Source organism: Oncorhynchus clarkii, chromosome 9 (assembly GCF_045791955.1).
Source record: "Oncorhynchus clarkii lewisi isolate Uvic-CL-2024 chromosome 9, UVic_Ocla_1.0, whole genome shotgun sequence".
NCBI lineage: Eukaryota > Metazoa > Chordata > Actinopteri > Salmoniformes > Salmonidae > Oncorhynchus > Oncorhynchus clarkii.
This window is the reverse complement of record NC_092155.1, coordinates 52,622,830-52,648,223: the sequence shown is the minus strand read 5'-3', so window position 1 is coordinate 52,648,223 and position 25,394 is coordinate 52,622,830. Positions and strand designations below refer to the sequence as shown.

The 25,394-nt window shown below is 40.4% G+C and overlaps 1 protein-coding gene across 4 annotated transcripts in view; it reads left to right on the top strand.

Annotated features, from left to right (window-relative positions):
* Window positions 1-25,394, top strand: part of LOC139416530 (neural cell adhesion molecule L1-like protein) — a 135,812-nt gene that overhangs the window by 97,400 nt on the left and 13,018 nt on the right. For 3 of the 4 annotated variants that reach the window (XM_071165235.1, XM_071165234.1, XM_071165233.1), the window contains 5 exons: window positions 644-848; window positions 1,220-1,342; window positions 2,930-3,109; window positions 15,097-15,228; window positions 17,805-17,877. In XM_071165235.1, the coding sequence (XP_071021336.1) occupies window positions 644-848; window positions 1,220-1,342; window positions 2,930-3,109; window positions 15,097-15,228; window positions 17,805-17,877 (713 nt within the window). Of the gene's footprint in view, window positions 1-643; window positions 849-1,219; window positions 1,343-2,929; window positions 3,110-11,841; window positions 11,956-14,552; window positions 14,715-15,096; window positions 15,229-17,804; window positions 17,878-25,394 lie in introns of all 4 variants that reach the window. The other variant, XM_071165236.1, reaches the window with a different exon arrangement.

Sequence of the window (25,394 nt, the reverse complement as noted above, 5' to 3'; positions counted from 1 at the left end):
GTCAGGGCGTGACAACTACATCAAGCTTGCGACTCTACAAACTAATTTGCAGTTTGTTTTGATTGTGTTTTGGGTTATGTTTTGTCCAATAGTAACTGAATGATGACTAGAGTTATTTTCTTTAAGTGAGTAGGTGAGATGTTTCTGATCCCATGATTAAGAAAAATCATGAATAAATCATAAATAATGATGAGTGAGATGCCGTTCAGAGGCGGCAACAAAAAATTAGGGGTTATGATCTTTGTGCCTCTGAAAGCTTCTCTCTCATCCTTATTCACAATTCATGATTATTCATAATCATGGAAGCATCCACATGGATGTAAAAGTGTTCAGAAATATCTTCTATTCTTACTTGCAATAAAAGTGACTCCAAAATTTCGCAAGACATGCTGACATTCTGTACTGTCGCATAATATGAAACATTCCATCTCAAATGCTGGAGTATAGAGCCAAATTAAAATGGTTAGCTTCACTGTCCAAATACATATGGAGGGGAGTGTATATGTCCAATAAAAATATATAATAAATAAATAAAAAAAGGTCCTGTGAAACCATCTCCATCACAAACAAAACTTTTCTCATTTGAATATCATCTTCAAAATGCCTGCCATATAAGTCTCTTCATTTTCTATCCCTCCCTCAGGTGCACTGGCTGAGGAAACGGAGTCTCCTACATTCCAACAGAATTCCTGAGGAGAGACATTTCCTGACGTTCCCAGGGAACAGGAGCCATGCCATGGTACCTGGCCTCAGACCCTTCTCGGAGTACAGACTTACCGTCAACGTCTTTAACAAAAGGGGCAACGGCCCCAATAGTGACCCCGTCACCTTCCAGACTCCAGAAGGAGGTAAATATTTGGCAGAGGAATGTGTGCACTCACAGGTTTACTTCAAGGCATAACAGTACAACAATGCAAACTTTGTGTAGCAGATGTGAGATAGTTAGCTGTGTCCTGTAGTAATAGCCATTGTGCAGTGACATCACCCGCCCTGAGAACTGTGGTGTTGTCACAGAACACAAAATGTTACTGTAAGTGTGAGTGTTTGTCTTATACTGTATATTAATACACCATTTGTGTGCCTTGCTGAAAAATGAAGCTCAAAATATGTGAACGCTAAAGCCTAGAGATTTCACAGCAAGGTAAGCCTATGTTCAATACGATTATGACGGATTGTACGCTGAATGTGTAATGTTTGTTTGTTTTTCTATTTTTGACAGTTCCCGAACAAGTGCCCATTCTGACAGTGTCAAACGCCCAGAGAGACTCTATCACCCTGGTGTGGGCACCCCCCTTTGAGGCCAACGGCATCCTTACGGGATATCTCCTGCAGTACCAACTCAGTATGTACACACATGACCACCCTAGTATTACTTGATGAGTATGTACTCATGTGACCCCTCTAGTATTACTACAGTAGATGAGTATGTACACACAACTTCACCACAATTTTACCAGCTGAATATTACTCTTGACCTACTATTACCTAGCGGTCAGTTTAGACTGGTCATTTACTGTAGTACAGTTTGCTGTTGTCCCAATAGCTGCACTATCAAAACCTGCACTAGATGGTGCTGTTTAAATACTCAATGGTCAATTGGGTTCTCTCTAAAGCTCAATTATTGGTATTGCCCACTGGCAGAGGGTTACCTCTATGGGCATATCAATTGTAGTTGATGTTTTTCCCCTAATAGAATGGAAACATTTACTAAATCAAAAGAAGACATGGCTAGTGTTCATATGTCATTATATGCTTTCTATCACATGGAATTGAAATGAAATCATTCACATCTTATATGAAGAGAACACTTATCTTATGGAGAGGTAAGAGGCTTTCATCACATTCATTACATTTTCCTTTTACCTGCATTTTTTTTTTGCCTGACATTTCTGCAGGCATTGTGTGAAATGTTATGGGAGACCCTTCCCTGCAGTTGTTCTAGCACCCACTGAGCCAGTCAAGTCTCTGAATGCAGCCAGCATGCCCTTTTCAGTGCTTGTCATCAGATATCAGCATTTCACTGATATTAAAGTACAAGGAGCCAGTGGGAATATAAGCATTACAATAGAACTGGTTCAGAGAGCCTAACCGGCTGGCAAATATACAGTACTACAACAAGGACATCTTATAAAGCTTAAACCTTATTAAACCTTATAGAGGTATCTCTTTATGTACATGCTGCTTCAGAGCAACGTCTTTAGGAATAACATGGAAAGGCACTAATACAGAAAAAAGGGAGGCAGTGAATTGTAAGTGCAGTAATTGGAATCTGTAATCGATGGGTAAAATACTATAACACTAACATCTCCATTTATTTACCACGAGACCTGACTATGAAAACCTCTGGAGCCTAATTACAGCATATGAGTAGGCCCCAGACTCTTAGTCAAGTCTTGTAACTAGAGTCTTGTGTTCCTCGTCAGCTCACAAAAGTCATGACCCGTGTCATGTGAATGTTTGACTGTGAGCTCTGCTCCAGCCTCTCCCAACAAATTTTTATTTTTGTGTATGTGTGTGTGTTTATCTTCTTCTTGGGTGGTCCTCTGCACCTCAGTTGGTAGAACATGTCGCTTGCAACACCAGTATAGTGGGTTTGATTCCTGGGACCACCCATACGTAAAACTCGGGCTCCCGAGTGGCGCAGCGGTCTAAGGCACTGCATCTCAGTGCTAGAGGCGTCACTACAGACCCAGGCTGTATCGCATCCGGCCGTGATTGGGGAGTCTCACAGTGCGGCGCATAATTGGCCCAGGGTCATTAGGGTTTGGCCGGGGTAGACCGTCATTGTAAATAAGAATTTGTTCTTCACTGACTTGCCTAGTTAAATAAAGGTTAAATAAAAAATGTAAACAATTATGCACGCATGACTGTAAGTCGCTTTGCATAAAAGCGTCTGCTAAATGGCTTCTATTATTTTCTTCTTCTATAGTAAATGAGACGTTGGCGATGGGGGACATGCAGGAGGTGAACGTCAGCAGTGCCGACACCACCCAGTGGTTCCTGCAGGGCCTGGGGGAGATGAGCAAGTACATGTTTTACTTGAGCGCCTGCACCAGGGTGGGTTGCGGACCCCAGCGCATGGAGGAGGGTAGCACGGTCACAGAAGCAAGTGAGTAGCCAATCCACAGGGGGATGGATCATGGTTGAGGGAGTTGATGGCTGTGTTAAACTCAATGATTACTTTACGCTACGGAACAAAACACTACGCAACGCAGCTACGGTTGCTTGTAGTAGGTGTCGGTACGCTTGTAGCTCAGAACCAAATATAATCTCAGACTTTTCAAACAAGAATCCAAACAACATTGTTGATTTATTAGAGTCCACAAAATGCTTTTTGTTTGGAAGTAATAATAACTGTGTGATTCTAGGCTATTTTAAAATGGAAAAGTTGGTAAAGTTTTTACAGCAGTTTTCTGCTATCTTTTAAATTATTATTATTTTTTTACATTTTACCCCTTTTTCTCCCCAATTTCGTGGTATCCAATTGTTGTAGTAGCTTGTCTCATTGCAACAACTCCCATACGGGCTTGCAGAGACGAAGGCTGAATGTCATGCGTCCTCCGATACACAACCCAACCAGCCTTACTGCTTCTTAACACAGCGCGCATCCAACCCGGAAGCCAGCCGCACCAATGTGTCAGAGGCTACACCGTGCCCCTGGCAACCTTGGCTAGCGCGCACTGCGCCCGGCCCGCCACAGGAGTCGCTGGTGCGCGATGAGACAAGGAGATCCCTACCGACCAATCCCTCCCTAACCCGGACGACGCTAGGCCAATTGTGCGTCGCCCCACGGACCTCCCGGTCACAGCCGGTTACGACAGAGCCTGGGCGTGAACCCAGGGACTCTAATGGCACAGCTGGCGCTGCAGTACAGCGCCCTTAACCACTGCGCCACCCGGGAGGCCAGTGAGGAAGAATTCTGTTCTATTTTTTGCTGATATGGGCATGAACGCATTCAAGTAACATATCAAACTGGGATAATGTTGTAGGTTACACATTGTTATATCATATGGGGGAGATGTGGGAAGTTAAAAGGCTAGCTTGTTTTTTTACAACGAACTAGTAGACAAAACAAGGTAATAGTAAATAACCCTAAACTTTCTCCTACAACTGCAGACATGGTTTTGAAATCGCATCCATTCGTGTCAAGCCAAATACTACTACACATGTATAGTTTACACTGTGCAAACAAATATTCAACAACAGCTTCAAACCCTTTTGTTGTTTTGTGGTTGACATCTAGATTATGAGACAAACTGTATATTCTGACAACTTTTAGCAAATATCAGGCAGCCACGTTGATGAAGCTGAATGAGAACTCATTGTTGAGACAACCAGTTTTTGAAGTGTTGAAGGGAGTTGTAGTCCGTGCTTGGAGTCAGTGCTCCTATTGGGACATTATAGTGTCTGTCATTACTGAACATGGTAGAGTATATGGCTCTGAATGGAGATAAAAGGGCCTATTGGGCACGTGTGCCTTCTGGCCAAGTCCGTCATTGTTATCTACAATAGGCAATAGGGGAGCTGGAACGCAATGAGTTTGGAGACATTGATGGGAGGTGATAGAGAGTATGGAGTTGATACTACATACAATGGAACATTCATGGCACTGTGAGATGCATCCTGGGAATATGGGAAAGTGTGGGTTGTGTGTTTTTGTTTCTGTTTGTATTTGAGTGTGGGTGTTTGCCTGTGAGCGAGAGAGAGGATGAGAGAGACTGACATGCGTGAGAGAAAGAAATAAGTGTATGGTACAAAGGAAATAGAAAAAGAGAAACTACTGAGAAACTAAACAAGAACAACAGCTGTGATACAAGAACAACAGCTGTGATACAAGGACACAACAGCAGTGATATCAGAACAATGTGTTGGGACTCTTCAACTGGACTAAAACCATCTATTTTTGTCTGTCTCCTCATGGTGTAGCAAAAAAGTGTGAGAAAAAAATGTATGTTGCATTTAAGACAGATAGCAAAACCTCCTACCAAAAATCCCTTAGAAAAACAGTGTATCACCAGAGATTCAATTACACTGAGTGCACAAAACATTAGGAACACCTGCTCTTTCCATAACATTGACTGACTAGGTGAATCCAGGTTAAAGCTATGATCCCTTTTTCTTTTTTTAACGATTTCATTTGATATTTTATAAACAATACAAAACATACACATACTGTACAAACAACTACATTGTACAAACAACAACTACATCACACCTGCCCAGACCCACTTGCACACCCACCCTGATCTCCGGCGGCCACATCACTTTCCGCCACATGGCCTGAAACTGCACCATTTTGTTTCTTTCCGTAGCCCACGCACTTTCAGTATTTAAATATTAAATCATTAGATTTTTCCATTGTGTTAATGATGGTGGGTTTCAAGATGAGTGATGAAGAAAATTGTCCAACCCATCGGGTATCTCACTACACCCCCACATGCCATGTCTTGAAATATGAAGACAGACGGATTAAAAGCAAGTTTGCATTGTAATACTTCTGACAGCCAACTTTCTAGCTACGCCCACAATTTCCGGACTTTATAGCATTCCCAGAAAGCATGGATTATTGAGTCATTATTCGTTTTACACTTAAGACCTGACTCTGGCTTTGTGCTGTAGAATTTGTTAATTTAGTCTTTTGTATAATACATTCTATACACTAGTTTATACTGGATTAAGCGTTAAAATTATCGTTAACTGTAATTTCCTTAGTTATGCTCCAACTTTCCCTCCATCTTGTGCCAACATCAGTTCTTTTTAAGTCTTGGTTCCAATAGTTATATTTTTTCCTAAGAGATTGTCAGTTGGACATGCTCTCTGCAAGGTTTTGTATATCTTCCCTATCATATGAAGATCTTTTCCTGACTCAAATTGTAACGATGTGAGCTGAGAGTCGCGAAGCAAATTCAGGGAGTGAATACATTTAATAAAGGAACGGATCTTTAAAACAAGAAACACGAGCAGCCTGGTGACCTAGAGGCCGGAGAAGGGAGCACACGGGACACAAATAAGATTCCCTCAAGGTTGCTCTGATGTCCAAAAGATTTCAAATTGAAATGTTGTGTTAAGTCACTTTTAAGTTGCATGTATTTGAAACTATCTACATTGTTCAGTCCAAAATTACTTTTTAATTTTGTCATGAAAACAAATGTATTTCCTGTTACCAAGTAATTAATGGTTTCTATGCCTTTAGTTTTCCAATGTGGACAAATTTATCAGTGAATTCTGAAAAGCTATCCAAGTATTGTTCCAAAAGATTGTGTTTTACAGAGTGATATTGATTCTTGTAGAATACTTAAAATGTTCTTTCCATATTTTTATAATGTTCTTAACTATGACGTTGTTAATGTCCTTAGCTTTATCCTTTGAAAATTGACACGTAAAAAGATTCCCGGGATAAGCATGTGCATCTTCAATATGTACCCATTGTTCCTCTTTATTGCATTTACTGTAACTATACACTGAATCTACAAAACATTAAGATCACCTACTCATTCCATGACATAGACTGACCAGGTGAATCAAATCAAATTGTATAGGTCACATATTTAAAAAAATATATATTTAACTAGGCAAGACATACACATATTTATCAAACAAAATAAAATTGTATTGGTGACATACACGTGATTAGCAGATGTTATTGCGGGTGTAGCGAAATGCTTCTGCTTCTAGCTCCAACAGTGCAGTATTATCTAACATGTAATATCTAACAAATTACACAACATATACCCATACACCCAAATCTAAGTAGGAATGAATTAAGACTATATACACATGGATGAGCGATGTCAGAGCGGAACGGACTAAGATGCAGTAGAATAGTATAGAAAAACAGTATATGCATATGAGAGGAGTAATGCAAGATATGTAAGCATTCTTAAGTGAATGAGATGCCGTAGAATAGTTTAGCCTGTCCGGAAGCAAGATGTCAGTCTCAGCGACGTGGCTGGTTTTCCTGCCACATGCATCTCATGTCTGAGCCATTGAATTGCGACTCCACTTTACCTCTATACTGACGTTTAGCTTGTTTGATTGCCTTGTGGAGTGAATAACTACACTGTTTATATTACCAGTCGCCTTGCCATTGTTAAAGGCGGTGGTTCGCGCATTCAGTTTTGCGCAAATGCTACCATCTGTCCACGGTTTCTGATTAGGATAGGTTTTAAAAGTCACAGTGGGTACTCCTATACACTTCCTTATGAACTCAGTCACTGTATCCGTGTATGCGTCTAGATTATTTTTGCATGCTACCTGGAACATATCCCAGTCCACATGATCAAAACAATCCTCAAATCAAATTGTATTTGTCACATACACATGGTTAGCAGATGTTAATGCGAAATGTTGTAAAAGGAAATTCAGCCATGTCGCCGAGACCGACGTCTTGCTTCCGGACAGGCTAAACTATTCTACGGTATCACATTCACTTAAATAAATAAGGTTAAATAAAAAAATAAAAGTATGTGACCTATACAATTTGATTTGAATCACCTGGTCAGTCTCTGCCATGTTGTAGCGAAATGCTTGTGCTTCTAGTTCCAACAGTACAGTAATATCTAACAATTAATCTAACAATACCTCAACAACTACCTAATACACACAAATCTAAAGGAGTGAATGGGAATATGTAAATGTAAGTATATGGATGAGCGATGGTCGAGCAGCATAGGCAAAGTGAAATAGATGGTATAAAATACAGTATATACTTGTGATATGAGTAGTGTAAGATATGTAAGCATTTTTAAAGTGCCATTATTTGGAGTGGCATTGTATAAAGTGACTAGTGATCAATTTATTAAAGTGGCCAGTGATTGGGTCTCAGTGTAGGCAGCAGCCTTTCTGAGTTAGTGATTGCTGTTTAGCAGTCTGGTGGCCTTGAGATAGAAGCTGCTTTTCAGTCTCTCGTCCCAGCTTTGATGGGACTGAGAGCGTGGGTTCCGATTGGTAAGACCAGCATTGAATAGTACAAAGCACGGGCACTTCCTGTTTGAGTTTCTGCCTATAAGACGGGAGGAGACAGATGGATTTGTGGTCAGATTAGCCAAAAGGAGGGCTGGGTGGTCCTTGTAAGCATCCGGAAGTTTGAATAGCAATGGTCGAGAGTCTTAGTAGTGCGAGTAGGACAGTCAATATGTTGGTTGAATTTCGGCAGTCTAGTCCTCAGATTTGCTTTGTTACAATCCCCAGCTACAATAAATGCAGCCTCAGGATATGTTGTACACTTAAACTATGACATACAAAATGAGAAAGAAATCCACAAAATCACATTGTAGGATTTTTTATGAATTTATTTGGAAAATAAGTATTTGGTCACCTATAAACAAGCAAGATTTCTGGCTCTCACAGACCTGTAACTTCTTCTTTAAGAGGCTCCTCTGTCCTCCACTCGTTACCTATATTAATGGCACCTGTTTGAACTTGTTATCAGTATAAAAGATACCTGTCCACAACCTCAAACAGTCACACTCCAAACTCCACTATGGCCAAGACCAAAGGGCTGTCAAAGGACACCAGAAACAAAATTGTAGACCTGCAACAGGCTGGGAAGACTGAATCTGCAATAGGTAAGCAGCTTAGTTTGAAGAAATCAACTGTGGGAGCAATGATTAGGAAATGGAAGACATACAAGACCACTGATAATCTCCCTCGATCTGGGGCTCCACGCAAGATCTCACCCCGTGGGGTCAAAATGATCACAAGAACGGTGAGCAAAACTCCCAGAACCACACGGGGGGACCTAGTGAATGACCTGCAGAGAGCTGGGACCAAAGTAACAAAGCCTACCATCAGTAACACACTACGCCGCCAGGGACTCAAATCCTGCAGTGCCAGACGTGTCCCCCTGCTTAAGCCAGTACATGTCCAGGCCCGTCTGAAGTTTGCTAGAGAGCATTTGGATGATCCAGAAGAAGATTGGGAGAATGTCATATGGTCAGATGAAACCAAAATATAACTTTTTGGTAAAAACTCAACTCGTCGTGTTTGGAGGACAAAGAATGCTGAGTTGCATCCAAAGAACACCATACCTACTGTGATGCATGGGGGTGGAAACATCATTCTTTGGGGCTGTTTTTCTGCAAAGGGACCAGAACGACTGATCCGTGTAAAGGAAAGAATGAATGGGGCCATGTATCGTGAGATTTTGAGTGAAAACCTCCTTGCATCAGCAAGGGCATTGAAGATGAAACGTGGCTGGGTCTTTCAGCATGACAATGATCCCAAACACACCGCCCGGGCAACAAAAGAGTGGCTTCGTAAGAAGTATTTCAAGGTCCTGGAGTGGCCTAGCCTGTCTCCAGATCTCAACCCCATAGAAAATCTTTGGAGGGAGTTGAAAGTCCGTGTTTCCCAGCAACAGCCCCAAAACATCACTGCTCTAGAGGAGATCTGCATGGAGTAATGGGCCAAAATACCAGCAACAGTGTGAAAACCTTGTGAAGACTTACAGAAAATGTTTGACCTCTGTCATTGCCAACAAAGGGTATATAACAAAGTATTGAGATAAACTTTTGTTATTGACCAAATACTTATTTTCCACCATAATTTGCAAATAAATTCATTAAAAATCATACAATGTGATTTTCTGGATGTTTTTCCCTCATTTTGTCTGTCGTAGTTGAAGTGTACCTATGATGAATATTACAGGCCTCTCTCATCTTTTTAAGTGGGAGAACTTGCACAATTGGTGGCTGACTAAACACTTTTTTGCCGGACTGTATGTGATATTTAGAATCCAGGTGAAAGCTACGATCCCTTATTAATGTCACTTGTTAAATACACTTCAATCATTGTAAATAAAAGGAAGGAAACAGGTTAAATAAGTATTTTTAAGGCTTGACACAATTGAGACATGGATTGTGTATGTGTGCAATTCAGAGTGTGAATTGGCAAGACAAAAAATGTAAGTGCCTTTGAACGGGGTATGATAGTGGTGTCAAGTGCACCGGTTTGTGTCAAGAACTGCAACGCTTCTGTCTTTCATGCTCAACAGTTTTCCGTGTGAATCAAGAATGGTCCTCCACTCAAAGGACATCCAGCCAACTGGGGGAAGCAGTGGAGTCAAAATGGGCCAGCCCCAAAGAATTGACACTGTTCTGAGGGCAAAAGGGGGTGTGACTCAATATTAGAAAGGTGTTCCAAATGTTTGGTATACTCAGTGTATAAGCTCTTCATAAAGCACATTTCCTAATTTCAGTTGTTTTGAAAATACCTGGCTTTAGTGTTGTGCTTTTTATCCCTTGCATATGTCTGACTGATTAAAAATGTACCATTTGGCTGTCATCATCATTGATATATGATGGTTGTAGTTTTTTTGTGTTGTGCGTATTGATGGATTATGGCTGTGTGTGTATGTATGTGTGTGTGTACGTGCGTCCATGCATCGGTGCTTACGTACACGTGTATGGTATTTGGTGTTTGACTGTGCCTGGAGACTAGCTTTCCTCATGTTTGTGACGTGGTGCCTTATTTGAACTCTTCTTCCTCTGAAGATTTCTCCTCCATTCCAGCTGTGGCACCCACTGAGAGGACTATGTATCCAAAGGCTTCCTGGATAGAATTCCAAATACAGTACCTTACTGGAAATCTACTTAAAAATGCGTTGGAAATACATGAATTACACAATACACGTTTTATTGTAACACATTGAATTATAACATGTTGAATGTAAAAGGCATTCTACCCTATCTTTGCTTCAACAATTACCTTAAAAGCTATAGTTTGGAGTGGATTTTTAGATCCTTAATACATTTCAAATGTTTTGGAAATAGTTTATGAAGTCATTTCCCATGCCATTGGAACATGTTAGAATTGCAAACGGAATGTGTTAATTGTGTGGGATATTTTGATAGGTTAGTAGTGTGATGATCATTGCCCTAACATTAGTAACAGTATACCAGTGGTGTCATGCCCATCGACACTAAAGAGGCACCCCCTTCCCAGCGGGCAGAACGGGTTGAAATTATGTCATTAGAATCTGTTTTACATTAATTTTGACATCATTTCAACCAGCCTTGCTCGCTAGGCTAATTCTGGGATTTAGGCTTGTAATTCCAAATAAGATATGGAATTAATGCAAAAATGTAATGGCCCTTCAAAAGAATGTGTTGAATGACGCCACTATAGTATACAGTAGTGGTAGCAGCGTCATTTTTAACCATAAATAGGCATTTGTAATTGGTGGCGAGATGTCAATTTGTAGAGCCTGGACACAATTGTTTCAGCATTCAATAACACTGCATTGATACCTAGCACTGAGCCTACCATTAGTAGACCTCCATTGTAAATGTTGACAAAGTACAATTTGAAATGGGTCATTACGTAAACAAGACCATTGTAGAAATTTAGAAACTGTTTCAATGGGTACACTGGAACTTGAGGTGCGTCTTTCATTTCAGGGCATAACTGCTCTCTCATTCCTCCCAGCTTGATTCCTGTGAATGCAACTCCTTCCTCCTTAGGTATACTACCTACTCACACTTCTAATATGATGCTCCTTTGTTTTTTGCTATATTTCTATTATGATGAATTTTCCACTCTGTGTCTCTGACAACAATACAATTTCCAGACTTTAAGTAGTCGGATCTATTTAGATATTATTGCATGTGGGATGTCATAAATGGCAGCTCAGAAGACCCTGCCTAAGTTATATATCTCCCTGTACACCAAATCCAATTCCACACAATCAAGTAGAGGATGCCTGCCTTGCTTTCTAACAGTCTCCTTGAAGGGTGCCTAGTGGCTGCAGTGTTCTTTACTTGGGGGATCCGATTTGGCTTCACTAATCCTCTCTTCCCTGCCTCTCTTTTCTTTCCCCTTCCTTTCTTCTCTCTTTATCAGTCCCAGCCCTGTTTAACATAAGCTCCTATGTGAGTGACACCTTTGTAAAAATCAGCTGGACTGCCGGGGACGAGCAACAGGACTCTCAGCTTTATGTCGCTTATATGAATAACCGTAAGCTACTCTCTAACCCCCACAGCTTTTTTAAAAAGTAGCACATTGCTAGTGTATTACTCTTTTTTTTTATGGACGCATGTAGTTATGTGTCATAAGTAGGGCTGTTACGGTGACCATATTACCGCCACGCCGGCGGTCACGAGTCATGATGGTAGTCAAATTCCATGTGACCGTTTAGTAATGGTAATTAGGCTTCTCCAAGCTTTGATGCTGCTGATGGTCATTAGTAGCTTACTGAACTGGCGAACTACTCTATTGTCCCTCTAATCACTCTGACATCAATGCAAATGTAATCAAAAATCGAATCAAACACTTCATGAGAGCTTATGAGCTAATGTTGCTCAACATTTCTATAGGCTATGTAACTCCGTGAGAAAACAGAGTGATGGCCTCTATTAAAAAGAGGATGATCCCATCAGCTTTCTATAGGCTAGACTTACTATATTTATTTATCCACCATCGTAATATTAAGCAAATGGCTTCTCTTTAAAACAGGAGTAAAGTCTACCTGGCTGGCATGAAAATGAACCATGGGAAAGGCATCCTTCATTCGCTACTTAAGTGCATAGATTACATGTTTTTTTCCCCCCGCTGCCCCTATTCAATACAGGTGCATGATAATGGTCCATTCTAAATTAAAACAAATTTCACACATATATTATTTAGTATATGTAAAGATAAGAATAGTGTGATGGGTGACAATATTAGCCTTATTTTCACAATTATCACTTGTGAATTATATATTATCAATGATGCCCAGTTTAAGAATAACTGCGCATGCATTTAAAAAAATAACTTTTTCAAATCATAATCGCACACCTCATGTAGCCTAGCCCATAGGCATATGTGTTATGATAAGGTTTGTATCACAACTAAAGTGGCCAAATAACTTCTTAAAATGAAGCACATGAATTTGCTTTACAATTGGTGTAGTACCTAACTGGCATACATACGCAGCGCAAGTGTTTTCAAGTTTGGGGAAGCTCATTTTCACCATAAAAATGCACCTTTATAATAAAATCATTACATGCATAATTGCATTTGTGGTGTTTTCCTGCTAATGGAACATTTGCGCCTTCTGTGTGTGCGCATTGCTGTGAAGAAATAGCCTATTCGTTTATCAAGGTTTTAAGCTAAAGTTCTCATCTGTTGCGTCGGGCTCATTGCTTAATTAAAACAGGTTTTTTTATGCTAGTGGTTGTATTAATTTTGGACCTTTCGCATCCCACAATTGTCCCAGACTATGTTTGGAATATTTATTTCTCGCACAGAATAGGTCAACTTTTGTACTATGGGGATAGTAGATTGACATAGGCTAGTGCTTTTTCTGTTTGTTAGGCCTACTCATCTTGTTGGCTGATGAAAAGTAAATGTGGAAAGTTCTTCCAATATCTTCAATATGCGCCTCGGAATTGGACGCAGTTGCGTCCCCGATGTGTCGGTCTTTACTTGTAGCCTGTGAGGAAGACCCAATCATGTGACTGAGAGCCATGTGAGTGAGAGGTGCTTCGGGCAGGCAGTAGGGAGAAGGGATTTAGAATTATTATATTCAGCGAAAGGGCATAACGGCTACTGGCCACAAAATACATGAATCTTTTTAGGGAAATTAGGGCCACACAAAGGGGATGCAGCCGGGAAATCCGAGGCATTATCAAGTGCTTGTCAAATTGTGAATGAGAGACTGATGAAGTGTGTGCGACCTGTGCAAGTAACGAAGCAGAGCTCATGCCTTTCATGGAACTTTTTTCAAATCATCATTAGAGTCATATCATACAGCCTTAGAATGTATTAAAAATCTAAACATATAGCCCAACATTTGTATCACAACTAAAGTTACATAAATAACTATAAATTAAGCATATAGGGAGTACCTGTTTCTTTGTTAACCGCTCCACACAGAATGCATGTGTGGAGAAAAGATCCTTTCTATTTTATTCAACTAGGTTCAATTGTATTCTTCATACTATAAAATAATATAAAATAATGTTACGGAATTCTAAGCAAATATTTTCTGTTAAATGAACTAGTGTAGCTCAAAGCTATATGGCAGAGCCAGATCAGGACCTAACATAAGGACCATGCAGAGTATGCTATTCTGTTCTTCTGAAATAGACTACATTTTCTTCATGTCTTTAGACCTGTCTAAAATAAATACTGGATTTATTGTGATGGTGTTGGCTATATTGCATGGATTTATTTGACTTTTTAAAATGTAGATGTTCCAAAGGTCTGCATCAGTAACTTGTAGGCTATGTGTGGAAGACAGGAGATGCTAAATGTGTTTATGTTAATTAACGGTAAATTACAGTGAGACCGGTAGTTTTTTGCTTGACAATCAGCAGCTGACAAAATTTCATGACCGCCACAGCCCTAGTTATAAGGATATATAAGGCTTGACTGTACTGTATGCACAAACTGACTGCTATTGCATTTCAGTAACTTACAATTATTTATACTTTGTTTCCATTATCTGAAATGTAAACAATGTATTTTTCAGTGTTGTTGTCGTAGAAGTAGCGTTTAGCATGGCGATAGTCCTTACCATGTGCTGCTAGCCTGACTAATAACACATGATGGTTGTGCGAATCCTGTAGGTGAAGGTAACTGGAGGATTTCAGAAGCAGTAAACACTTCTAAGAATTTCCACTCGATTGACGGGCTGGAGCCTGGGACGGTGTACACTGTGCGTCTCTTGGCTAAGTCACGGCTCGATAATGCTAGTATTTTCGAAGACGTTATACAGACCAGGGTCAAAGGTAAGAGAGAATAGTCCCATGTTGTGCAATTGGTAGCCATCAACTGTCCATTCCACTCACAACAACAGAATACCAGATTGACAAGCATTTGTCGACAATTATCGACAGCGTCTGTGGTGAGATGTTTTTATTTCCTGTGTCCTTCATTTTATATTATTTTATAAGTGATTGACAAATGTTACCAGGGGAAAGTGAAATAATCAAACAATAGGGGATATCATTGTACTATGGAGGTCTATTGAGAAAAAAATGTTATTTTCATGACCTCAACGGACTTCCATATGGTTCACATGCCAATCTGTTTTCTAATGTACTCGTTGTTATATGAGTTGTTTGGGGCATGGGGCAAACTAACCTCATTTGTCTGTTTGGGGTGGGTTAGGTTTGGCCAGTCTTCACTTGGGAGTTTCCACCCAGGGCTGGTTCATCGGGATGATGTGCGCTGTGGCTCTCCTCACCCTCACCGTGCTCATCGCATGCTTCGTGACCCGCAACAAGGGTGGCAAATACGCAGGTACGCCACCTCACCCAAACATGTCTTCCAGTGTCCAAGGTCAGTTTTGTCTTTGAACTTCGCTGGTTTTGGCATCTATTTAATTCGATAGAGGAAATAAATTGCTTTTCAACTCGTCAACCAAACATTAACCTATTGTTTTCAATGGTGATTTTTTGTATTTGTTAACAAATTGAATGCCTGTTAATTTCCTGATTTGAGTGAAATAAAATGGACCCCGAACCTGGCCAACGGCTTCAGCTTTGTTGTAGTGAGGTGCGTACTGGCGGCAGAGAAGTCAGGCGCAGGAGAGCGAAAACTGATTTACAGCGGTGTCGTTTAATATCCATAAACCACCGTCAACAGAACAATACAAATAAATGGGTCAAACAAAACTCGGTAATACCAGCATACCGTGCACGAGCACTACAAGAAAACAATTATGGACAAGGACATGGGGGGAGAACAGAGGGTTAAATACACAACATGTAATTGATGGAATTGGAACCAGGTGTGATGGAAGAAAAGACAAAAGCAATGGAAAATGAAAAGTGGATCAGCGATTGCTAGAAGGTCGGCGACTTCAACTGCCGAACACCGCCCGAACTAGGAGAGGGACCAACTTCGGCGGAAGTTGTGACGTGTGGGAATGCTCTTTGCATAACGTGCATGCCAATCAGTCCATGCATGTGGGAAATCAGACAAACCCCATTCAACCCTGTGTGCGAAACATCGGCAAGGTGCTAGAGGCCTTCTTTCCTTCCCAATTGTCCCTCCTCTCTGTGCTGTGGCCCTCGTGTCCCAGCCCGGCACCGCTGATTACTGGGGTTGTCAAAAAGACAGGTTGGAATCAGCCAGCTTTGTTTCCCTTCTCCGCCTTCACCTGGACCCGGCCCCGGCTCTTCTCGAGCCTTTGTGCACCCGTCTCGGCCTCACAAAGGTGTTGCTGTCTCACCCGCTCTCTTTCGCCCCTACCATTTCCGCCTGTGGGAGCTGTTAACATGAACACTGAATATTTCATCACCCCTGTATTCCCTCCTTTACTTGTCCTGATGCTTTTCATGAAACCCCTCTCCTTTGTATCTCTCAAAAGCCCCTTTATTTTTTAATCATATTTACACATAGAGCTGTTGGAAATCGCTTTGAAAAGACGCACAAAAGAGCACTCAGGATGGTTGAGGAGATATTTTTGGTCATTTGAGATGTTTGTTGTTCATATCCTTCTGTGGTTTCAACTGAGAAAATTACACATTTGTGTTACATACGTGTTGTGAAATAAATAAATAAATAACACACTAACATAAAGTGCCGTAATAGGGTGTCGGGCCACCACGAGCTGCCAGAACAACGTCACTGCGCCTTGGTATAGATTCTACAAGTGTCTGGATCTCTATTGGAGGGATGCGACACCATTCTTCCACAAGAAAATCCCATAATTTTGTGTTTGGTTGATTGTGGTGGAAAACGCTGTCTCAGGCACCGCTCCAGAATCTCCCATAACTTTCAATTGGGTTGAGATCTGGTGACTGAGACGGCCATGGCATATGGTTTACGTTGGGTTTCATGCTCATCTAACCATTCAATGACCACTTGTGGACTGGGGCATTGTCATCCTGAAGGAGACTACTACCATCAGTATAGAAATTCTTCATCATAGGTTGAAGGTGATCACTCAGATTGGCTATTTATTGGTATTTTTGTTTACTTTTTATTTGCCCTCTTGAGTGGACCTGCGACCCACACTATACCAGCTCAAACAACTGAAGTGTTTCCTTTATCTTGGCCTACAGTAGAACCCTCTATGAATGGTTCTTCATATAACCGTCTATGAAGGGTTCTACCAAAAACCTTTTCATCTCTAACATACAGTATATTTTTCTAAATGAATCCAATCTGTTAGTAGTTAGACTTATTTCACCTTTTACTGAGATGTCTTTTCCAGTTTAGATGATTTAGGTAGCCTCACTAATTAATCTTCCCTACCCTGTCAGTCATTCTGAATGTGGGTTGCAGGACTTGAATACCTGATGTGGGGTTCTCCTATCGAGACAAGCTGAAGAACCCTATATGGTTCAACTAAGCAGAGTACCTTTTAAAGGTTACCTTTTTAAAGGTTCATCCTGTCACTCGATATTTCAGGGATGGAATGCAATCAAACATGTACTCCTGAAAACCACACGGACTCTTCCTGGTACATGTCATTTGATCAATCAAAATAATACTGTTTTGTACTGAAGGTAGGACCTGCTTTTTCTCAATGCAGGGACAATGTTACTTTCTCACAACCGGGATCTGCCACAGTGTCATTTTGAACGATGTCCGGTCACATTTTCTATTACCCTTCATGAATAAGACAATATAAATGCTTATAAATGCTTTATACACTATAATACATGTTCCTAATCTTTATGAATGGTAATGCTTATGAATGTTTACCATTATATAATGAGGAACTATTTATCAATTGTTTATACATTTTGTTGTTGTGAAGTGTTACGACAATCTCCTTCCCTTAAATGTAATTGAATGAAAACATTCTAAGAGTCTGTATAGAGCTTTATGGTACTAGGCTAATAGAACATGTTTCAATCTTGCAGTAAAGGAAAAAGAGGATCTCCACCCTGAAGTTGAGTCCCAGGGCATGAATGATGACACATTCTGTGATTACAGGTGAGCCATTTGCTATTGTTCTTGAGAATAGTGAGATTTAATATGGAAGTGCTTACATTGACAGCAATATGTATTTTCACTATAATGTATTTATGATTGAGCTTTGTGGCAATGAGATTAGAAGAACTTCCGTATTTTTCATGATTTTCTTACTGTACATCTCTCTTGTCCCGAAAGAAAACCTTATATGCATGCGCTTTTCTTGGATCAGCACAGAAATGAAAGCAGCTAAGTAAACAAAAAATGTAGGTAGTCGTTGTCCTTAAATTGATATGGTACTGTAGAGTAGGATATTGTGTACAGTATATATTTTGTCAATGTGTGTCTGGGTGGGTGAATGTGCACTTCCGTAAAATCTCAAACACATTTGTTGTATGTTGCTCCCTATGTAGTAGATGTGCTTTAAAATATGATTTATTTCTTGACATGTAGGACAAAATACTTCCTTCAAAGCTGGAAAAAAAACTAAAACGGGCGGTCAAAGGCGAGACATCTTTTGATGACCAAAGTCATCAAAAATCAGTGATGTACTTCCATCTCTCTCATGTCTGTGTGACCACGCAGTGCCCAGTTAACGCCTCTCTCATAGAGAGCAAGGTGCTGCAGCTGAGGTCGAGGAGGGAGTTGGATTCAGATCAGAGCCCAAAATGAACCCGAGACTCTAGCAGCAACTCTGCAGTCATTTTATCACAGTATGGCGATGTCAAGGCTTAGCTATAACGATTGTCTTCCTCTTCTGATGAGGAATAAGAACGAGAAACTCAGAGAAACGAGAAACTCAGAACGAGAAAATACCAAAAGAACAAAGTGCAGGAAAGAAATGAAAATTGAAACAGTCCTGTATGGTGCAAACACAGAAACGGAAAACAACTACCCACAAATCATAGTGGGAAAACAGGCTGCCTAAGTATGGTTCTCAATCAGAGACAACGATTGACAGCTGCCTCTGATTGGGAACCATACCAGCCCAAAACCAGAAATACAAAAACATAGAACAACACATAGAATGCCCACCCCAACTCACGCCCTGACCAAACTAAAATAGAGACATAAAAAGGAACTACGGTCAGGACGTGACAATAGCTGTTTTCGAATACTCATACTAACCGTACTATTTGTGACATGAATTGAGTAAATGTTCCTGGATGCCGTACTAAACTTGGCAAAATACGAACTATACACGCATAGGACACTATTTCCGTACTTGTAGGGCCCATAATGCAATTCTTCAGAAAATGGCCGTGGCTTCACAACGTTTTCAGATTTGACGAAATTGGCGGAAGATATGCAGCCAATGTCCGACGAGCGAAAACAAATTCATTGAACTAACTAATGACAAATGTTAAGAAAATGTTGGGCAGTGTAATAAAGTAATGACTTTTAAATCCTTATGAGCCGCATAGCATTACAGCAGTATGTACTAGTATGTTAGTTAGTTACCTAACGTTAGTTGGATACTAATACATCGAACTTGCCAGGCAGTATATTAACTATATGCTATCTAACGTTTATTGACTTGATTATTCACATTCTTAGCTAAGTGGTATAGTTGTTGTGCATTTCAATGGACATTGTTAATTCATTGTTAAATCATCAATGCCCTGGAGAACATAACAGCCTAACCAGCTCTGCTATGGTGAGTAAAATGGTCAGCGTGAGGTGTGTCATTTGTGTCTGGAAGTAGCTAGCCAACGTTAGCCAGTTAGCTTGGGTGCTTGACTGCCGTTGAACGCTCGGATCAACCCTACTCCTCGGCCAGAGAGTCCAGGGTGCGCTTTGAACGCTTCGAGAGCGAAACACTCCGAATTTACAGTCTGACAATGCTCTGGATTTACAAACCCCGAGAGCGCACTCCGGCACTGCAGATTTGAATTTACAGACACTCACGAAATCGTAAAATGTTTAGCTAGTCATTTGTTATGCTAAAAAGCTAGCAAGAAGTTCCATAGCAACAGCATCAACTTCCGGTACACAGGTAAAGCTCTAGTATGCTCAACTAAAATAATACCGTTAGTTTACAGTATACTAAAATGAACTAATAGTATGCAGTATATACTCATTAAGTATGTAGTATACAGTAGGTTTAGTATGGGTATTCGAACACAGCCCATGATGGGTCGCACCGGCTGCCGCACTTCACCAATAAACATAACACTTAGTGTAATATAGGCACTTGTTTGCCAGCTCTGATGTAGAAAAAAGAATGAGAGATTGGTAGCAATTCAAATGAGGCCAGTGTAAACTGAAACATTACCTAATATCATACAGATATGAGAAGATTAATGTTGGATGATTTAATAGATTATTGAAAATTATATCTTAAAGGCCTGATATGTAAATCTTCACATCTACATCTTAATGCTTCCCCTAATCAATTGTCTCGTGTTTGTGTTGACTATTCAGTATGTACAACAATTTGATAAATTATCATATCACACTGAATTATGAATGCTAAATGGGACAGAGATAATGTAGAGTATTACCACATATTGATGGTCCTGGGCTTTAGTGAGGGTGATAAGAAATCCTTGGTACTGAGGTGACCCTTTGTCTTGTCGAGAGACACCTGCAAGCTGGCCATGTGCCCAGTCTTAAATTGGCATCTAATCTCCTTGGCCCCGGCGTGCTCCCCTGGGAATACCAGGAATGACAGGCTGTTTGTCTGGGATTGCATATGGCCTCTCTGTACGGAATGAGCAGCACTCGGGCAATTTCCATCTAAAGAGATTTGAAATTGCCTTCCGTCCTGAAGCCTTGGCAATTAGCAATTAGTGAAGTGAAGGGATTGTACGGTAGTAGCCCCCCATCCACCCTTTCCCCATCAAAACCACACCCCCACCCGCTATGTTAAAGCCATGCTAGCTGTGTGTGTTTCCGTGTGCATGTGCGCACACGTCTGTGAGTTTGTTTGTGTGAGCATTTCTGTGTGCGAGTGTGTGTATATCAGTGTTAAAGCTGCAATATGTCACTTTTTGGGCGACCCCACCAAATTCACATAGAAATGTGTGTTATGGATCTGTCATTCTCATTGAAAGCAAGTCTAAGAATCGGTAGATATGTTCTATGTGCGCTATTTCTATGCCTCCCGTTTTGAAGTTCAGTTTTTGCATCTTTTACTTTCAGTTTTGTACACCAGCTTCAAACAGCTGAAAATACAATAATTTTGGTTATGGAAAATATATTTCGCAGCGGTTTATATCAGGGATGGGCAACTTTGATGCGGGTGGTATCTACAAAAAAAACTTAACTCATCATGAGGGGCTGCAGTGGCTCGTGGGTCAGTGTAGCTACATCCATACCTCCCCACCCATTGTAGCGGCGCCCCTTTGTGATAGCAAAGAAAACAAAACATTTATTTAAGTTAATTTTCTGCTAAATATTGCCGTTTTAAATCAAGTTTGCTGCAATTCTACACGTTTTGCATTGCGACGGAGAGAAGATTTTGCAATTTTCTAACATTTCATGCAATTCTACTAATTTTGCCATGGGATGGAGAGAAAACAATATCTGTTTTACAATTCATTTAATGTAATTCTACACATTTTGCCATAGTGGGTATGCAAATGTTTAAAATTTTTAATATGATAACTGATGATAAATTGGAATGTCACGTGATCAATTGGCATGTCACGTGATCTGGGTTAGGCATCTTTTATTCAGTGAAACACACAAAACAATAAAGAATAACGAAAGGTGACGACAATGGCGTGCTGACATACAACTACCCATAAACAATATCCCACAAAACACAGGTTGAAACAAGCTACCTAAATATGATCCCCAATTAGAGACAACGATTACCAGCTGCCTCTAATTGGGAATCATACAAAATCACCAACATATAAAAACAAAACTAGAACCCCACATAGAAAATATAAACTAGACTAACCCCCAGTCACGCCCTGACCTACTCTACCATAGGAAATAAAGGCTCTCTATGGTCAGGACGTGACAGGGCACCACCCCAGTCGGTAATTCTACCATGCTTACTACAATTTTAGATAGTTTGCCGCTAGACTAATTTTACCAATCTAAACAATTTCCTGACATGGGCAAATTGAGTGACTGCTGATGCACAACCACATTTCGAAATTGTGCCTTGTGTATTCTAATGCTCAACAGTAAGTTGAGACCCCAACTGAGTTCCCAAAAAATGTAATAAATAAATTAAAGAAACTACAAAAGGGCGCCAGTTGCCCATTCATGGTTTAGATGGTACAATAATTCTCTACACTATACTTGCTTGTTTTGTCACACAAACTGAAATTAGATACTATTTCTACATAGTGCATATTTAATTTAGTCAACTATAACTACATTTTACGAAAAAAAATTCATTTAATTATCTATTTTCCCTGAACAAAAACTAATGACGAGACGAGATATATAAATATAACAAATTAGTTTTCATTTCAGTTGAAGAAAATGTGATGAGACAAGAATTCCACGAGACTAATGGACATTACATTTGCCATGAAGTGTCTTTTTATCTGTTTTGTTCAGGCATACGCATGCATGCCTTTGCAGAATATTTTTAAAATAACTGTCCAGTGAAAATCTCACTTTTTAAAAGTTCATATTCTGTTAACTCATAACCAAATAATGTTGACTCGTCCTTTACTCGAATTTGTGACCAGAGCACACGTTTTAGAAAAAACACTTCAAAAATTCAACCTCAAACTTGTATCAAACCAGCTGTTTCAAAAATGCTTGCTATTTACTTATATAATGTGACGTAATGTTGGCTCATTGGCTGAGCTGGCCAATCAGCTGTTTACTTTCATTAATATTTTTAATGACCGGTATTCGCCTTCACCATTCTGTTGTTGGAGTTAGGGCTGTGCGGTGTACCATATTTAAGTAATAAGGCCCGAGTGGTTGCGGTATATGACCAATATACCACGGCTAAGGGCTGTTCTTATGCACGACGCAATGTGGAGTGCCTGTGGATACAGCCCTCAGCCGTGGCATATGGGCCATATACCACAAAACCCAGAGGTGTCTTATTGCATTATAAACTTGTTATCAATTTAATTAGAACAGTAAAAATACATGTTTTCTCATACACGTGGTATGTGGTCTGTTATAAACTGTGTGGTTCGAGTGCTGAATGCTGATTGGCTGACAGTCGTGGTATATCAGACTGTATGACAAAACATTTATTTTTACTGCTCTACTTACATTGGTAACCAAAGTCTGTTAAAGTCTGTAAAGAAATAATAATATCTCCTCTTACTTTCATATTGGCCATTTTTGCTCTGATCACGTCAGAAGCTGCATTGCCATGTTGCAGTGGCTTTTTCCCAATTTTTAAAATACGAATGCTGTTTCAATATTTATTTGCCACATCCACAGGACACAACAAGTGTAAAACAGTAGAGGAGAGTAGGGTAAGTTGAGTATTTCATTCAGCATCACTCCGTCAATGGAAATATAGTATTCTTTATAACAATGATATCTATATACATTTCAGGATGTTGTGAATCCCTGGAAATAATCAGAATTCATGTAAACAGTACAGTTTCGAAAACAGCTTGTTCAAATAAATTGTATTTTGACAAAACCTACCCCTGGTATGGACAGGATAAGTTAAGCTGCCTACAAATGTCTGTAGTGAATTAAATATTACCACTACCTTTTTAAAACTTTAGTTTCCAAGATGGCATAGCAGTCAGACGTCCTTTGTCCTCGTCTTGTTGTGTCCCGTGTATATACAGTGGGGGAAAAAAGTATTTAGTCAGCCACCAATTGTGCAAGTTCTCCCACTTAAAAAGATGAGAGTCCTGTAATTTTCATCATAGGTACACTTCAACTAAGACAGGCAAAATGAGGAAAAAAAATCCAGAAAATCACATTGTAGGATTTTTAATGAATTTATTTGCAAATTATGGTGGAAAATAAGTATTTGGTCAATAATAAAAGTTTATCTCAATACTTTGTTATATACCCTTTGTTGGCAATGACAGAGGTCAAACGTTTTCTGTAAGCATTCACAAGGTTTTCACACACTGTTGCTGGTCTTTTGGCCCATTCCTCCAAGCAGATCTCCTCTAAAGCAGTGATGTTTTGGGGCTGTTGCTGGGCAACACAGACTTTCAACTCCCTCCAAAGATGTTCTATGGGGTTGAGATCTGGAGACTGACTAGGCCACTCCAGGACCTTGAAATGCTTCTTACGAAGCCACTTCTTTGTTGCCCGGGCGGTGTGTTTGGGATCATTGTCATGCTGAAAGACCCAGCCACGTTTCACCTTCAATGCCCTTGCTGATGGAAGGAGGTTTTCACTCAAAATCTCACGAGACATGGCCCCATTCATTCTTTCCTATACACGGATAAGTCTTTCTGGTCCCTTTGCAGAAAAACAGCCCCAAAGCATGATGTTTCCACCACCATGCTTCACAGTAGGTATGGTGTTCTTTGGATGCAACTCAGCATTCTTTGTCCTCCAAACACGACGAGTTGAGTTTTTACCAAAAAGTTATATTTTGGTTTCATCTGACCATATGACATTCTCCCAATCTTCCTCTGGATCATCCAAATGCTATCTAGCAAACTTCAGACGGGCCTGGACATGTACTGGCTTAAGCAGGGGGACACGTCTGGCACTGCAGGATTTGCGTCCCTGGCGGCGTAGTGTGTTACTGATGGTAGGCTTTGTTACTTTGGTCCCAGCTCTCTGCAGGTCATTCACTAGGTGTGTGTTCTGGGAGTTTTGCTCACCGTTCTTGTGATCATTTTGACCCCACGGGGTGAGATCTTGCGTGGAGCCCCAGATCGAGGGAGATTATCAGTGGTCTTGTATGTCTTCCATTTCCTAATAATTGCTCCCACAGTTGATTTCTTCAAACCAAGTTGCTTACCTATTGCAGATTCAGTCTTCCCAGCCTGGTGCAGGTCTACAATTTTGTTTCTGGTGTCCTTTGACAGCTCTTTGGTCTTGGCCATAGTGGAGTGTGACTGTTTGAGGTTGTGGACAGGTGTCTTTTATACTGATAACAAGTTTAAACAGGTGCCATTAATACAGGTAACGAGTGGAGGACAGAGGAGCCTCTTAAAGAAGAAGTTACAGGTCTGTGAGAGCCAGAAATCTTGCTTGTTTGTAGGTGACCAAATACTTATTTTCCACCATAATTTGCAAATAAATTCATAAAAAATCCTACAATATGATTTTTTTCCTTCTATAAACTCAACTTCAAAACACTCTCCCTGCAACCCGCCTCACCAATTCATATATTTTAAAAAAAGTATTATTCACCTCAAAATCTGAAATCCACAACAGAAGCTAGTTCACTGGCTAACGTTAGTGTTCAGCTAACCACGGTTGGCGGCATCAGCTATCCTTTAGCTCGAAAATCTATCGCCAGTTTTGTACAACGCAACTCAAACCAGAGTATACCGGACCTATTTTCTCTCCATATCCCCGGATTTTTACCGCAAGCTCTGGACATTTACACCTGGATCTTGCAGCTAGCTAGCTGCTATCCGAGTGACTATTGGCTTACGTCGGTCCCGGAGCAA